Source organism: Pseudophryne corroboree, chromosome 2 (assembly GCF_028390025.1).
Source record: "Pseudophryne corroboree isolate aPseCor3 chromosome 2, aPseCor3.hap2, whole genome shotgun sequence".
NCBI lineage: Eukaryota > Metazoa > Chordata > Amphibia > Anura > Myobatrachidae > Pseudophryne > Pseudophryne corroboree.
Genome location: NC_086445.1, coordinates 397,258,778 through 397,276,979, shown reverse-complemented (window position 1 = coordinate 397,276,979; position 18,202 = coordinate 397,258,778). Strand labels below are relative to the sequence as shown.

At 43.6% G+C, this 18,202-nt stretch overlaps 1 protein-coding gene across 1 annotated transcript in view; it reads left to right on the top strand.

Annotated features, from left to right (window-relative positions):
* The window catches only part of LOC135023088 (lysozyme g-like), a 72,762-nt gene that overhangs the window by 30,111 nt on the left and 24,449 nt on the right, over positions 1–18,202 (top strand). Inside the window, exon 5 of the mRNA XM_063953368.1 lies at positions 14,703–14,841. Within this exon, the coding sequence (XP_063809438.1) occupies positions 14,703–14,841 (139 nt within the window). The remainder of the gene's footprint in view (positions 1–14,702; positions 14,842–18,202) is intronic.

Genomic DNA, 18,202 nt, shown 5'->3' with positions numbered 1-18,202 from the left:
CCACACGGGTAAAACAATGGAGGTAGGGTGCTAGGGGCTATTTCCACACCACACCTTATTGCAGCGTCACGTCCTGGTGCTCGGGACTCACTACGCAACATCTCTCCTGTTCTGAGCACCAGGAACGTAATACTGTGTGTGTATATATATATATATATATATATATATATATATGTATATATATATATATATAAATTAATGGTTTATAAGGAATGCACTCACCAGGCTTTTTCAAAGTGACAGAATATAACTTTTAATTCCAACCTCACATGGTTACTGGGTTTAAAAAAGCCTGGTGAGTGCATTCCTTATAAACCATTACTGCATTTTGGGACCTTCTGGATTGTAAAAGTCTCTGTATTATGCACCCCAGCTGTTGTGACCATTTCTTTGCGAGTGCAGCTCTTTATATATTGATTATATATTTTATATATATATATATATATATATATATATATACAAATGCCCCGACACTCCTGTGCCCTCCGAAGGGGATTTGTACCCTTAACTATGCAAATGGTTTGGAGAAAGGCGGCACTCAGGAGACTGGAAACGATATAAACATAACCACAAACGTGCTTTATTTCGTACGTTTCGGGGTACATGACCCCTTCCTCATGACATCATGTCGACCTTTTGTCAATGTTGACTTTTTGTATATGTCAACCTAACGCATTACAACCATTAGTGGTCGACCTTAGTACTGTCGACGGGATGCGGTCAAGATCCCGCTGGACGGAATCCCGGAGGTCGAAATACCGACACCGGGATCCTGACTGGCACAATCCCGACATGTTCTCCATCTGTGGGTGTCCATAACACCCATAGAGGGAGAATAAATTAGTGTGGTGAGCGCAGCGAGCCCGCAAGGGGCTGTGTTGTGCTCGCCCCTCTGTCGGGATCGTGCCAGTCAGGATCCTGGTGTCGGTATTCCGACCGCCAGGATCCCGTCCAGCGTGATTTCGTACTGATCCCCTGTCGACTTATCATCTGTATAATATATATATATATATTGATAAAGCTAATTATTTATCTTGAACCTAAGCAATATACTTATTAAAGACAACATACGCAATAGGCGCACGAGGTGCCGTAATGGTACGCACTTAGCGTAGCAGACGCTAGGCCGTGGTCGAGACGCACGAGCGGCACGTTCGCTCACGGCTTACGCTTGGTATCGAGCACGCTATAGGCGGCCCGAGTACCGTAATGCTACGCTAATAGCGTAGCAGACGCTGTACCGCGAGAGCGGGATTCGAGCGGCGCTGACGCTCACTGATTTACACACAGACAACCTTGTAACAACACGCTATAAGGGTATGCTTATACTGTAAACCTTAGTACTGTAATATTATCACAATGTAACGCTGATTAACCTTTATGATATGAAAGCTGTTTGAGCGACTGAGACGCTCAAAAACCCTTTATACTAACTAGTGAAACACACACTCCTTGCTAAGACTTGCTTTACTGACGATATTTAGTACGTAAAAAGGGGAAAACAGATACAGTTCATACACTACAGACTTGACATTAATACCTAAACACAATAACTAAGCAGAAATACAAACACTAGCAAACGATTGCAAATACAAATAAACAGAAAGAGGATAAATGGCAAACACTTATAGGTTATCTACAAAAGAACAATTGCATACATACAGAGTAACGAAATGGCCACAGAGATAAACTTACACACGTGGGAATGAATCGCATGCGCTATCTGGAAACCAGCTCTCAGTTATCACGGGGAAAACCTTGTGGAGAGAAGTGAGGCTGGTCTGGCTATGGGGGTCTTTATATAAACAACATACTGTACAATACAATGGGCCCTACAATCTCATTGTTCATTGGACACAGGAATGTCTCTCTGCACTATGACAAAAGGTCATAGGTGGATTTGAACAGGTGGGCTGTGACTATTTCAAACTGCTCAGATGGGAGGTATCCTCAAGATTCCCGCCGCATGGATAATGAACCGCAAATACAGTAAATGTCCATAACCTACTCATAGACATAACTATACGCAGGAGCGATTAATCTCTACCTAACCAGCACCGGATTGTTTCTAATAAAATACTCTTCAGTTAGGTACCAGACACCACTGTTCTACCTTTGTCAGACCCTTTGTATCGTGAAAAGAGGAATTCCCAGGTCCCTGAACCATTTACACTAAACATACTTGCAGACATTATTAAGGGGATTAATAGCTACAAAACACATTATATTGGTTAAATATGTAGCGATCGAGTCGCTCGCTAGTCGCACACAAACTCTACCGTAAATGCACATCCCCACGCGAAGGCGACGTGGGAGCGTCCCTTACGCAACCTGAGGGGATGCGTATGCACGGGGGAGTGGGTGCACAAGCAGCGGGCATGTGCATTGGGGTTAGTACATGGCGATGAGAATAACGATATTTTTCGACTTTGACAGTCCACCCTTTGGCAGTCACCAATAACTGCCACTTCCTAAACAATTCAAACAGAAAAATATATGTCATCATGTAAATACCTTCTTATGATTGGGTAAAGGGAGGAGAGGAGAAGGTGGGAAAGATATGACCTAGTGAGATAGTAAAGCATGTGTGTATGAATCCATGTCTGAGGGGTCATGTATCATCGTGCCGTACGTGTTTTAAAGCAAGCTTCGAGGTATTGCGAAGTATACATTTGAATCCTTCTTATCCCGTGTTAAGGGTCTGTGGATGGGCTGTCAAACTCTACCGAGCTCTTTTCAGCTTTTGGTTGCAACAAATGGGGTGCACATTAGTTGATGATACATGAGGGGGGGAGAGTATGTGGATGCTAATATGTGAGAATCACCTGTCGACTATGTGTGATACTACCTGGAGGTTGTAGAGATGAAGATAAGAAACAAGCGTTATAAATGCAGTCATATAACTATGTGAGTTTTAGTATACATTCGCCGATTGAGGTCTTGTTGATGTCTTGTCTGATGTACGTGTTGTCTGATGTCTCGCGGTGCTTTTGCTGTAAGTGGTGAACAAAAGCTTTTCCAGTGTCCATAAAATTACAGTCTCTAAAGTATTGGGTTTCCAGTAGATAGTTAAAGTCACTAAAAGTATTGGGTGTCTGTGACATAGTTCATCAATGGTCTGTATAAAAGAGGTTGTCATATTCTTCTTCCAAGTGGATGTCATTGTACCTTGGAGGAAAACAAAGGAGAAACGGGTGAAAGAAACGGACCGTGGAATCACATTTTCATCACAACATTGTCTCTATCGTTGGGTCGTAAATTAAACCAATTGGTATTACAGTGTCCTCGCTCCTCAGACTCATCACTCTGGTACTACGTTTACACTTCATTAAAGTCCGAACGCATCTAAATATCAGACAAATCAATATGACGACTCCCAGAATACACAAGAGAAATTTCCCTACATCCATGATAATGCCTTGGGCCCATTCTCCTAAACCAGAGAACCAATTTCGTGGGTTCAACCATGACACCCAGCTGGTCAGTTCATTACCCACAGCAGCGAGAGTAAGATTATGCCTCCTTCGAAACTCCCACTTTAATTGCAAAATGTCATCCATCTTTTGGTCTATGACCTCGGACGGGTCCTCGGTGCTGTTTGTAATATACGTGCAGCACTTTACACCATACTGAGTTGCTAGGGTAACACAATACCCACCTGTCATTGCTGTGAGGTAATTGAGAATCATCCTATGCTGAACCAGCTCTGTTTTGTAGGCTTGTAGCTCTCTCCCAGTATACCTGAACGTGTCGTCATACATTTCGGTGATATTGTCTATCAGGTTCGCAAGTGCGTTTATATACCTAAAGTTTATCACTCCTCTGGCGGTACGAGTGATATCTAACGCGAGTAGGAATTGAATCCCGGTGGATTAATGGATCAGATCAGAGGCCGGATGCTCTGTCCTCTCTATCAGGTGCCTTTTAACAACATGCTCGTAATGAGTGTGAGTATAAGGAGCTTGGGCACCGCGGTGAATGTCTTTCATTTTGTTATGGGATACAGTCATTACTTCAGGCAGTACCTTTCCAATGTAACACAATCCCTCTGAGTTTGGGGCGAGCCACTTATACGCCTTCCTCCCGCATATGAAATATGCATCATCGGGGAGAACATATGGGACGGAGTATGACATAACCATGGTACAAACTTTCCATGTGAAATCTTCTAACCCTAATTCTCCCATCTGTCTAGTGCACGTATCCGGTTGTACGATATGTGCACAGTATCCTGGTGATACTTCTCCAACTCGCATGGTCCTACTTCCTAGAGTGTACCTATACCGGAAATATTTTACACTGTTGGCTATCTGGCGTATAAGCTCTGAATCTATGGGCATTCTATCGGCTCTATGTGAAAATGTCATGGTTTGATTACTCCATGACACTTCACAATTTCCCGGCTTTCGGGGATTGGAAATGTTAAAGCATACTAAGGACCTATCTACATGATATTGGTGGAGCTTCAAACTAGGAGGACTAGAGATATTAAACCTCTTGTCCACCGGCCTCCCACCACTTAACTCAAGTACCTCTCCTGTCGTTAAAGGGAATGGTACTAGTCCTGATTTGCTATGACCTCGAGGTACTTGAGAGCACACCCAGCAGTCTGTCTGGTTTAACACTTTACCCACTAAGGAGTGATAGTTACTCAATGGATGCCGGTCCATGTGGATATTAAAACTGGACTGACATTTCTTGATGCACCCATCCTCGACTACACTGTCACAATGCCGACAGATGCAGTTCTCTTCAGCTAACAATCCTTCACAATTTCTTCTATTGTCAATGAAACCAGATCGTTTTCTGATACTCGCATTTACTCGGTGATTGTGTTGCTCTTGGGAATCTACGCCTCCATCCTGGTCATCAGAACCCATTCCAGATCCCTTCTCGACCTCCATGGTACTCACACCGAAACAGACTGCTCTGGTCAACAACAGGGTCAACAGGAAAATCCGGAACACAGTCTCTTGGGGCAAGTCCATCTTAGAGGAGGGAAGAGAGAGAAATAAGAAAGGGGAAGGAGAATAGGAGGGAGATGGGAACTGGAGAAAATAACAAAAGGGAAAAAGGAATCTAGGCTCGACAACCGCCTCCGATCTTATTGCTTTCAGTGCTCAGGTGCCGTCTCAACCTTCCTGAAACAGACACTCTAACGATACAATTTCCTCTACCGTCTGTTCTTTGTCACGGGACCTCTCTGGGTCAGCGACCTTCTTACAGTGAGACGAATGGACCCAAGTCTCCCTCTCGGCAACCTTCAATGCTGTTGTGCTGGTTAATAAGACTTGATATGGTCCTTCCCATCTGTCAATAAGGCAACCTGAGCGTAGAAAATTCCGTATCATTACATAATCCCCAGGTTCAATGTCATGACAATTACTGTCTGGCAGATCAGGAATCACCAACTTTAGATTATCATTCTGATTCCTCAATTGCTTACTCATCTTAACCAAATATTTTACGGTTACTTCATTGTTACACTTCAAATCATCCTGGGGGTTAATCATAACATGGGGTTGTCGACCAAACAGAATTTCAAAGGGGGACAGGTTAAGAGGGGACCTGGGAGTGGTTCTGATGCTATATAGTACAAGTGGCAAAGCTTCTGGCCATAACAATCCGGTTTACCCCTATCACTTTTAATGATTCTAGGGAAACCATACCTGCACACAAATTCCTGCACAATTTTCTTTGCAGTAAACACAGCGGTATTTGTGGCCGCGGGAAATGCTTCAACCCAATTTGAGAACACGTCAATACAGACCAATACATACTTTAAATTTCTACTGGGTGGTAATTGTATGAAATCAATTTGTATTACCTGGAAAGGACCATCTGTAGGAGGGATATGGGATGGCTCTGTTGGTATTGCTTTTCCAATATTCTTCCTCAGGCAGGTGAGACATGTCATTGCTCTTTTACCCGCATGGGAAGAAAATCCTGGGGTGCACCAATAAGCTCTTACCAACTTACACATCCCTTCTTTGCCTAGATGTGTCAGCCCATGTGCCGCTTCCGCTAGACTTGGAAGGTATGCTCTGGGTGCCACTGGCTTACCCTGTCCATCTGTCCAGAGTCCCGAGGACTCCTGGCCATATCCTTTTGACCTCCAGACTGCCTTCTCTTGTGGTGAACACAAATGTTGCATTTCACACAATTTCTGTGTGTTGACAGTATTGAATACCATCAGTTGTGTGATGTCTGTCTGTATGGGGGTACTGGCTGCTGATTTAGCAGCTTAGTCTGCTCAGCTGTTACCAAGTGATATCGGGTCTTGGCTATACGTGTGAGCTTTACACTTGATAACAGCCACTCTGTCGGGTTCCTGTATCGCTGTTAGGAGTCTTTTGATGTGGGCTGCATGCGCTACGGGTGTGCCAGCTGCCGTCATGAAATTTCTGAGGTGCCATAGGGCCCCAAAATCATGGACTACTCCAAAGGCATACCTAGAATCCGTGTAGATATTGGCCGCTTTACCTTTAGCCAATTCGCATGCTCTGGTTAGGGCAACCAGCTCAGCAACTTGTGCTGAGTGTGGTGGGCCTAGCGGTTCCGCTTCTATGATACCTTGGTCATCTACAACTGCGTATCCAGTACACAAGTCTCCCGAGTCCGTCTGTGACAACTACCGTCAGTGTAGAAAGTAAAATCTACATCTTCCAGTGGGTTGTCACTGATGTCAGGCCTTGCCGTGAAATTTTGGGTCAAATATTCCATACAATCATGTGAGTCAGTGTCTATACTAAATCCTCCTTCGCCATCACTCTCATCCCCCACACTTTGTGCCTGTCCAGGCACACCTGGGAGATATGTTGCAGGATTTAATGCGCTGCATCTCCTTATGGTGATGTTTACCGGGGCCATTAGTGCTAATTCCCACCTTGTAAACCATGCGGATGAGACGTGTCTGGTTTGGGCCGAATTCAGTAAGGCTGACACTGCATGAGGTGTATGGATGGTCAGGTTGTGTCCTAGCACTACATCTTCGCTTTTACTCACTAGCAATGCTATCGCTCCATCACTTCGCAAGCATGTGGGGAGGGATCGCGCTACCGTGTCTAGCTGAGCGCTATAGTAGGCTACCGGCCTGCTGGCATCACCATGCTTCTGGGTTAAGACACCTGCCGCGCACCCAGCACTCTCTGTTCCGTACAGCTCAAAGGGTTTCCCATAATCTGGCATACCTAATGCTGGTGCCTGCGTTAGGCACTGTTTAAGTCTTTCAAATGCCATCTCAGACTCGTCTGTGTGCGAAATCCGATCTGGTTTGTTTGATGAGACCATCTCCTGTAAAGGTAAGGCCAGTATGGAAAAACCTGGGATCCAGTTACGGCAATACCCACACATTCCTAAGAATGTTCTAATCTGTTGCTGGGTTTGTGGCAGAGTCATGTCATGAATTGCTTGAATTCTATCAGCGGTCAGGTGTCTCAGTCCTTGTGTCAGACAGTGTCCCAAATATTTTACCTTGGTCTGGCATAATTGTAACTTATCTTTGGAAACCTTGTGTCCTGTGTCTAAAAGATGAAACAGAAGCTGTTTCGTATCTCTCAAGGACGATTAGAGTGAATCAGAACACAGCAGTAAGTCATCTACATACTGTATTAATACTGATCCGCTCTCAGGTTGAAAAGACTGTAAACAATCATGCAAGGCCTGCGAGAAAATACTTGGACTGTCAATGAAACCTTGTGGTTAACGAGTCCAGGTGTACTGAACTCCTCTGTATGTGAATGCGAATAGGTATTGACTGTCAGGGTGCAGAGGTACCGAGAAGAAAGCAGCAGAGGTCAATCACAGTGAAAAATTTGGCAGTGGGAGGGATTTGCATAAGGATGACAGCTGGATTTGGCACTACGGGGAATTGACTCTCAACTATTTTGTTGATCCCCCTTAGATCCTGCACTAGTCTGTAACCCCTCCCCCCACTCTTTTTAACAGGGAAGATGGGACTATTGGCAGTGCTGGACATCCGTTCCAGAATGCCCTGTTGTAGCAAGCGTTCTATTACAGGGTAAACTCCTAACTCCACCTCTGGCTTCAGAGGATATTGTGGGATTTTTGGAGCTATCCTACCATCTTTTACTTGAACCACTACAGGAGCTACATTTGCCATCAATCCAGTGTCTTGTCCATCCTTGGTCCAAAGTGATTCCGGTATCTGGGAATCATTTCCTCTACCTTGGACGGACATCTATCTGTAACAGCAGTATGCGTCATTAACCTTTGTGGGGTATCTAACATATCCTGCACTTCCTGAGCGTGATTTTCAGGTATATCTAAAAACACACCTTCAGGAGTACAATATATGACACATCCCATTTTGCAAAGCAAATCTCTACCAAGTAGATTAGTCGGAGCCGATGCAGCCAGCAGAAAAGAATGCTTGGTATGCAAAGGCCCTATCGTAATCTCTGCAGGTTTGCTTAAAGGATAGTGCTGTACTACTCCTGTTACTCCCATGGCTGGAATTGTTTTACCAGTGGTTCTCATGCCCACGGTCGAATTTATCACTGACTTGGCCGCCCCCGTATCTACAAGGAAAGGTAGAGATCTACCAGCTACATCAATTGTGACCTCGGGTTCACTTCCAAGGTTCGCAATCAATTTCACTGGCTGCAAACTACAGGTGTGGCCCCACCTTTATGGTGTGTGGTGACCTCCCTGCATTGCGCTGGCAGCTATTACCTGTGGAGGGGGTAAATGGGAATTGTCAGAGACTTGCCAGTCTCTTCTCGGGGGATACCTTCTTGTTTCCCCTGCATGTGGCACATAACTCCATCTCTGCGGTCCTTGATCCCAATTTCGTGTGTCATGTCGTTGTCTAGGGGTTTTATATAACTTTGGTGTATCTCTAACCATACAATTCCGTGCATAATGTCCCTCTTTGTTACAGCTATAACAAATTACCACATTTGACTTACCCACAGGGGTCTGGGGCTTATGCTGAGGTGGCCTTGTTGTAAGGGCTTGTATGCTTACTGCCATCAGCTTATCGCCCTGTGACTCCCTGTGCCTCGTGATGTTCCGATCATGGTCAATAGCGGCCTCTCTCAAAGTAGCCACCAACAAACCTCGCCAACATGGTTGGGTGGTCTGTACCCTCGTCCTCAATACTTCCTTTAAACCATCCATTAACACAGAAACTGCTACTTCTCTATGATTCACATTTGTCTTACTGTCTTCTATCCCTGTATACTTAGCCATTTCCTGCAGTGCCCGATGGAAATAATCAGCAGCTATTTCTCCCTCCTTTTGTCTTATGGAGAAAATTTTGTTCCACTTGACAACAGCTGGGAAATATGCTCCTAACTGCAGGTTTATGCATCTTACATTCTCCTGATTGTACTCATCAGTGAGGGGCATTTCTTCATCTAACCCACAATCTGTGACAAATCTCACAGAGTCAATGTTGGGGGGCAAACATGCCCTCAACACTGTTCGCCAATCTTTGTTATTGGGTTCTGAGGAGTTACCCAGTTCTCTAATGAACTTTTGACATGCAACTAGATCTTTCCTCGGATCAGGGAATTCAGACATAATTGCTCTTAATTCTGTCCGGGAAAAGGGGCAGTGCATCGCAATGTTTCTGACGGGAGTGACTCCCGAAGCGTCAGTTTTCCCATTTGGGACCGCAATTACCCTGACAGGATTAAGTTCAATAACATCCCTCTGAGTTGATTCTACAATATGTGGTGTAACTGTTTCTGCGTAGTGTATTGTGCCGTACTTACCTGCCGACACGACCTCACCTGTCCCTCCACTAGGGGCCTTTACTACTCCTCTTACTGGTTGGGCCGTGCCCACTGTAGTCTCTGCTATGGTGGCTGCTAGAGAGAGTACCGATATTGTGGTAGGCTCATCTTCCTGCTTGCAATCCTGAGGGAAGTTTAAAACAGGGTACAACTTGCATGTCTTAGTATTAGTATCGATACAATTGTCTACATTACTCTTAACATTTATACATTTATTAAGTGCACGTTTATCATATACCAGTGTGCTATTCTCTGCAGCCATTTTCTCTCCTGTTATGTATGGTGGGGGTGCGGTGGCTATCAGTTTCCTGATAGAATTTGTACCAGCCGCTTGAGCCAATCCTCTTTGTATATCTCCTTCTTGTTGCCATAATTGTAAATAATCATAATGTCTGATCCGCTGCTTGCCAGATTTAATTAGACATATCCTTCTCCTTAAATTTTGTAACACCTCAGGACTAAAACTGCATACTCGTGGGAACTTTTCCCCATCATGCACAGTCATTCGTTCCCACTCATTGCATAATACCTCTGCGTGTGATCCATATTTCTCACACATTATGTACCTCGCTGACCCGGCTGGGCGCGGAATATCATCAACCTGAACCTTGGTTGATCGCCCCTTACTTGAGCAACTGGCCCCCATTATTTGCAGGCGTTGCCTTCTCAGCGAACCCTTACAAAAAACCAAGTTCCCAGAGGTAAGGCGACGGTGAAAGTTTACCAAGTACCTTCACACACTCTCGCCCACGTCGACCAATATGCCCACACGCTGCTTTAGCGCTGGCGTACTCAACCCAGGGCCCCTGCAACCTGAACCTCTATTTACTGGGACGTGTGGGTGTGATCCGCAGAGCACTTACCCTTCCCAGTAAATATCAGTTGCTGGAGAATTCCTGAGTGATCAGCGAACCTCCCTTAAAATAAAAAAAAACCTACACAAATCACGTTAGAATGTACAAGTAGCGTTTATGATCCCACAGTAAATCTTAGTGGGTATCAAGGTAACAAACTAATGCACACACTTACGTGCGGTACAGTCGCACTGTGTATAAATAACTATTATTTATAAGCCTTACGACCAACGGAATCGGTTGTTTGGGCTGCAAAACCTTCAGCCGGAGCTTTATTAACACGGGCCTATATGGGTCTTACCTTTTACCTTAGCGGACCTCCTGGTCGGCTATAACACTATTTGCTCTCTTTTGCGTCGCTAACCCTTTCTTGGGCGCAAAATATTTATTTTAACGCGAGATGCCTCCCACGCCACCACGCGATATCACTCCACGGATGTACACACCTACGAGACTCGATTTCTAAGGTTCACCAAAGAGAAAAAAAACTTTTGCATACACACGATCTTTCACCTTATATACTCTTTGACTTTTCTGTACAGAAAATGTTTCTTTCACTCAGGTAACACAGGCTAATCCCAGAGGAGTTGCAACAAGTGAAGGATTTTTTTTAAACTAGTTTTAGAAGACTGAAATCAATTTGTGCTATTATTGCGTTGCTCCCGTATCGCCTTACTAAAACAATGTTATCGTGTGATTTGTGTTTAGCGGGCGTATCAGTATGCTTGTTGCGTAATACACGCTACTTGCGTAGGCCTTTGCGTCGCGTACGCTTGACTCGCACTCGGTGAGAGACACGTGTACACAGCCTAGATACGTCTGCAGTAACACAAGTAACACGCTTCTATAAATGTAAACGATATTTAACTATAATCGCTTGCTGCACATCACACAGTATTCCACTGTAGCAACCTTTAATTAGGCCAGGCTATGTGTGTGCCTTACAATTACTCCCTTTAAGTATTTAATCTTGCGTTTAACTAAAATAGCAACAAATTTTTCTCAGCACGTTATCAAATGCAAATGGCAAACAGGAAGGAGATATGTGAAAAATACACGAATGAAAAGTATGCAATTTGTATCAGTACAGAAATTTAAACCAGATTTAAAATACAATAGCTTACCGTTCTTACCTTCCGGTTCCGGATTCCACCAGCATCCCTACAAACCAAGAGAATCAGACGCAGACGCTCATCTGATCAGCACTACGAGATACTACCTATTCGCCCTTTGCTGATCGATAAAGTCTGCTTGTCTTCGCCTGACTGCGGATATGAGGTGGACCGGACTAGCCCCCAATTGATAAAGCTAATTATTTATCTTGAACCTAAGCAATATACTTATTAAAGACAACATACGCAATAGGCGCACGAGGTGCCGTAATGGTACGCACTTAGCGTAGCAGACGCTAGGCCGTGGTCGAGACGCACGAGCGGCACGTTCGCTCACGGCTTACGCTTGGTATCGAGCACGCTATAGGCGGCCCGAGTACCGTAATGCTACGTTAATAGCGTAGCAGACGCTGTACCGCGAGAGCGGGATACGAGCGGCGCTGACGCTCACTGATTTACACACAGACAACCTTGTAACAACACGCTATAAGGGTATGCTTATACTGTAAACCTTAGTACTGTAATATTATCACAATGTAACGCTGATTAACCTTTATGATATGAAAGCTGTTTGAGCAACTGAGACGCTCAAAAACCCTTTATACTAACTAGTGAAACACACACTCCTTGCTAAGGTTCCAACACCTTTACTGACGATATTTAGTACGTAAAAAGGGGAAAACAGATACAGTTCATACACTACAGACCTGACATTAATACCTAAACACAATAACTAAGCAGAAATACAAACACTAGCAAACGATTGCAAATACAAATAAACAGAAAGAGGATAAATGGCAAACACTTATAGGTTATCTACAAAAGAACAATTGCATACATACAGAGTAACGAAATGGCCACAGAGAAAAACTTACACACGTGGGAATGAATCGCATGCGCTATCTGGAAACCAGCTCTCAGTCATCACTGGGAAAACCTTGTGGAGAGAAGTGAGGCTGGTCTGGCTATGGGGGTCTTTATATACACAACATACTGTACAATACAATGGGCCCTACAATCTCATTGTTCATTGGACACAGGAATGTCTCTCTGCACTATGACAAAAGGTCATAGGTGGATTTGAACAGGTGGGCTGTGACTATTTCAAACTGCTCAGATGGGAGGTATCCTCAAGATTCCCGCCACATGGATAATGAACCGCAAATACAGTAAATGTCCATGACCTACTCATAGACATAACTATACGCAGGAGCGATTAATCTCTACCTAACCAGCACCGGATTGTTTCTAATAAAATACTCTTCAGTTAGGTACCAGACACCACTGTTCAACCTTTGTCAGACCCTTTGTATCGTGAAAAGAGGAATTCCCAGGTCCCTGAACCATTTACACTAAACATACTTGCAGACATTATTAAGGGGATTAATATCTACAAAACACATTATATTGGTTAAATATGTAGCGATCGAGTCGCTCGCTAGTCGCTCACAAATTCTACCGTAAATGCACATCCCCACGCGCAGGCGACGTGGGAGCGTCCCTTACGCAACCTGAGGGGATGCGTACGCACGGGGGAGTGGGTGCACGAGCAGCGGGCATGTGCATTGGGGTTAGTACATGGCGATGAGAATAACGATATTTTTCGACTTTGACAATATATATATATATATATATATATATATATATATACATACACACAAATTTTGTAACCGGCACTCTTAAACACAAATAATGAAACTTGCCCCTTGCCCTCCATTTCTAACTTATGCTTGGCTAGGCTCGGCATTAGTCACATACAGCATCCAATCTGGCGGCACTCAGGGATAAAGAAACAGGCCAAGACACGTTTCTTCATGATGAAGGAGAAAACGTGTCTTGGCCTGTTTCTTTATCCCTGAGTGCCGCCAGACTGTACAGCAATTATTGCTAATTAGTATCCAATTAGCCGCAAAAATGCCATGGCTGTGAAAAATTGGATGTTTTTCATAATTGTTTTTTAACCAATTTTTTTTATCCCCCTATACTAATATTTTGCGCAAAAAATCTATTTATTGCACAAATACACAGGGGTCTATTCAATTATTGTCGGAAATTCCAGATAAGTCAGAAAAACTGTACTTTCCGACTTTTTTAGGTCGAATGTGGATTTGACCTATTCAAGTCCAGTGCAGTTTTTCCGACTTGCCGCGGATCCACATTTTTGTGTAATTTGCGGGCATTTCCAACAGGTTTTTGGCCCTTTTTCGACAATGCCAATTCGACTTTAAAAAAAAGTCGGATCAGCATTGTCAAAAACGGGCAAAACCTGTCGGAAATGCCCGCAAATTGAATAGTGAAGTGTTGGATCCTTTCCGTCGGAGAGGATCCAACACTAATTGAATATAACCCATAGTGTCCACAAAAAGTCATGGACCTATGTATTTTTACAGCAAAAATTGTCACTTATCGGGCATTTGTCTTCTCATGCCTGAGGCAAGTGAAACTAAACCCCTGATAAGCGGCAGCATCGGGGTTAATAGGATAGCCCCCAGTGAACCAATTAGCTATGGTAAATTAGCACGGCTAATTGGATACACCCCATAAAAACTCTAAAATATCTCAAGTTAATGTCTCAATTAAATTAATAATGGACCAGTGGGCTGCATATTAATAAAAAATTATATTGTAAATTAATAACGGTGAGAGGGCCAGATTTAACTAAAGGCCATACCTACTAACTTGTGCAAGACATGCACATTGGTGGTACCTACAATGATCCCAGTGTTACAATGATCCCAGACATCCTATACACAGATGGCCTGAAACTTGTCAATGGGGGCATGAACTTTATATGCACAGAAATATATACAAATATGCACAATGGTGACTATATAGAATTGCTTTCCCATGTAAGTAATTGTCCTTATAAATGACCCCCACTGATACTAGTCACATCATTGTTTCACTCTTTCATTTGTAATAATTGTATAGTTGTGTGTACGATAATTTAAGACATTTTCTTTTTTTTCTGATAGGTTGATAAAAGATACCACACACTTCAAGGAGCCTGGAACAGTGAAACCCATCTTTTGCAGGGAGCAGATATTCTAATTTCAATGATAAATGGTATAAAGAGAAAGTTTCCCAGTGCATCAAAAGAAAAAGTCCTTTTGGGTGAGAAAATGTACTAAAGCAAAAAACACTGTTCTAGGGATGTCCACTTTTATGTGTATTTCACCAAACTTCTCTTCTTTCAATGGTCAGCAGTTCAATGGGAGACCTTCCCCAGATGCAGCTCCTCCAGTGTCTCAGCAATGCTAAGCCTGGCGGAGGTGCCTAGAGTCTGCAGATAAATCGTCATACTACTTTGAGAGTGCCGCATAAAAAGTTGAACTTAACTGAATCAACGGGTTGGGTCTAATATCCCAGCAGTGACCATCCTGATTGTCACAATCCAGGCAGCAGCATCCCCACAGTCAAAATCCAAATTTTGCAGAGTACAGTAACCATAACCCACCCCTCCTGCAATCTAATCCTAACGGTGTGTACACACTGTGAGATTTATCCTTTTGATTTTTGACTAAGGAAAGTTAGTGCATATCGCAAGGTGAAAGCCACCTTGTGATCCCGATTCGATCCTGATGCGCTGTCCCGCGGGGTTGGTATCGCAAGCCTAGATAGACTGCGCAGGCAAGTCAATTTTGACTATCTAGTACATAGGTTCTCAAACTCGGTCCTCAGGACCGAACACGGTGCATGTTTTGCAGGTCACCTGTAGATTTTTCAAATGTGACAGTTGGTGATACACAGAGCACCTGCTGGTTGACGTGGAAAACGTTAACCGTGTGGGATCCTGAGGACCGAGTTTATATAAAAGTATAGTCAAAATTGGCACTTAGTCAAAATCGAACATAACCACAGTCTATCTAGGCTTGCGATACCGACCATAGTCCATATCGCACAAAGAGAATCGAAAAGTGAAAATCTCACCGTATGTACACATCTTAACCCACCCTCTCGCTGCCTAACCCTTACCCTAATACTCACTGGGGTAAATGTACTAAGATTGGAGTTTTATTTAAGATGGGATGTTGCCCATTGCAACCAATCAGATTCCAGGTGTTATCTTCTAGAAGTTTCTAGATAAATGAGAAGCAGAATCTGATTGGTTGCTATGGGCAACATTCCATCGTAAATAAAACTCCCATCTTAGTAAATTCACTCCACTGTCGGGATTTTGAAAGCCGATATGCCGCTTGCCAGGATTGTGACCTCGGAATGGTGACTGCCGGTATTCTGATTACATTCCATATCAACTGCTGTGATTGTCCAATCAGGTACAGCTGTTATAGCTGCATTGTATCACAGCATGAACTATTCAATGTACAGGAAAAAAACATGCTGTTTCCTCATGGCCTAGCATGGATATATATTTACACCCATTAAATACCTATATGCGTACTGTATAACTAAAATCAATGGGAGATATCGTATTAGCAGCGGTACTTTACCGCTGCTAATAGGATCGCTTGGGGCTATCCTATTAGCCCCAATGCCAGCGTCCTTTTCCCCCGACACCGGCACTTACCAGGCATTATGCTTTGTGTGCCTTAGACATGCGAAGCATAATCCCCGCTAACAGCCACGATAACACAGGAGATCTGGGACTTATCCCTGATCCCATGTATTTTCGTGTGATAGTGGGTCCAAAATCACCTGTTATAAAAAGCCTCTAATAGGATACCACAATAATGACCATCAGTCATAAATCGTGATATCGGACATTTTTAACGTCCGGAATTGCATCAGGGCTAACTGGATACCGCCCAATATGTTAAACACTCGGAAAGGTAATTTATACTTTTACCAAGAAATATAGGCCCTCATTCCGAGTTGATCGGTCGCAAGGCGAATTTAGCAGAGTTACACACGCTAAGCCGCCGCCTACTGGGAGTGAATCTTAGCTTCTTAAAATTGCGACCGATGTATTCGCAATATTGCGATTACTAACTACTTAGCAGTTTCAGAGTAGCTTCAGACTTACTCTGCCTGTGCGATCAGTTCAGTGCTTGTCGTTCCTGGTTGACGTCACAAACACACCCAGCGTTCGCCCAGGCACTCCCACCGTTTCTCCGGCCACTCCTGCGTTTTTTCCGGAAACGGTAGCGTTTTCAGCCACACGCCCCTGAAACGCCGTGTTTCCGCCCAGTAACACCCATTTCCTGTCAATCACATTACGATCGCCGGAGCGATGAAAAAGCCGTGAGTAAAAATACTTTCTTCATAGTAAAGTTACTTGGCGCAGTCGCAGTGCGAACTTTGCGCATGCGTACTAAGCGGATTTTCACTGCGATGCGATGAAAAAGAACGAGCGAACAACTCGGAATGAGGGCCATAGTTCACAGGAGCAATGATAGGCATATCAGTAATATAGGATTAAAATTGCATGCAGCACTTAAGATATTAACATTGGTGTTCAGTCTTGTATATATAAAACACAGTATCACAGATCACACTGACCATTTCAGAACTGTATAGGTACAGAGTATGTGTTCATGTATTTATCCCAGACCAAATTAACCACTTGCCTGGCATGGTTGCATTAGATGCGACCATACCAGCAAGTGTCTTATCTGTCCCGGTCGCACAGGATGCAACCAGTCAGACAGAGAGAGCAGGGAAGAGAAACTTCCCACCGCTGCCTCCCTGCACTCTCCGCTCAGTGTTGCCATGCTGCCGATCATTGCTGATCGGTCAGCATGGCAGGGCCCCCCACCGAGCAGCTGCAGACAATGGCAGCCGCTGGGAAAGTGTAAAACAACTTTCCCCCCTGTGTAACTGGCAGCAGTCTTGGGTGTAAAAAGTTACGTTGCGATGGTGGAGATTTTGCAGATGTTCTGATGTTACCGATCTTCCCATCCGATGTTCCAATGTTTGAGGAAAAAAAGATTTTAAAAAATAATGTTTTTTCTTTTTTTTTTAACTAAACTCATTTTGGATATAGTTAAATTCATGTTCTTCACCTAATTTACTCATAAAACCCCCCGAAATTTCTGAGTGTTTTTTTTGGGGAAAAATTCATCAGTTAATTGGTTAAAAAGAGAAGATATGAGGTGGACCACGTATATCAGAAAAGTAGATACATTTGCGCTAAATGTAATAGCCATCATATTCTGGAGGGGTGGAATTTTGCATGAGTCTGCCTGTTTTTTTAAAGCAGCAATCATTTACAAGGCAAAACCAGGTTGGTTTTGCCTTGTAAATGATTGCCGTTATAAAAAAACGGGCAAATTTGCACAAAAGTCCTGCACCTCCGGCATCTTTGAGGCTGTTAATTTAGCAGCTTGTGTGTTCTGTAAAAGGATGTGGAAGGGGGATATGTTCTGCATGTGAGTCGCAGTTTCCTTTAACCACTTAACTGGCTAATATTTTTGCTAAAAACTGCTCAGAAATTGTTGCCCATATTTATGACTGAATTAGGTCAGGGACATCTTTTTAAATTGTATCCAACATAATTTTTTTTTTTTAAACTAAG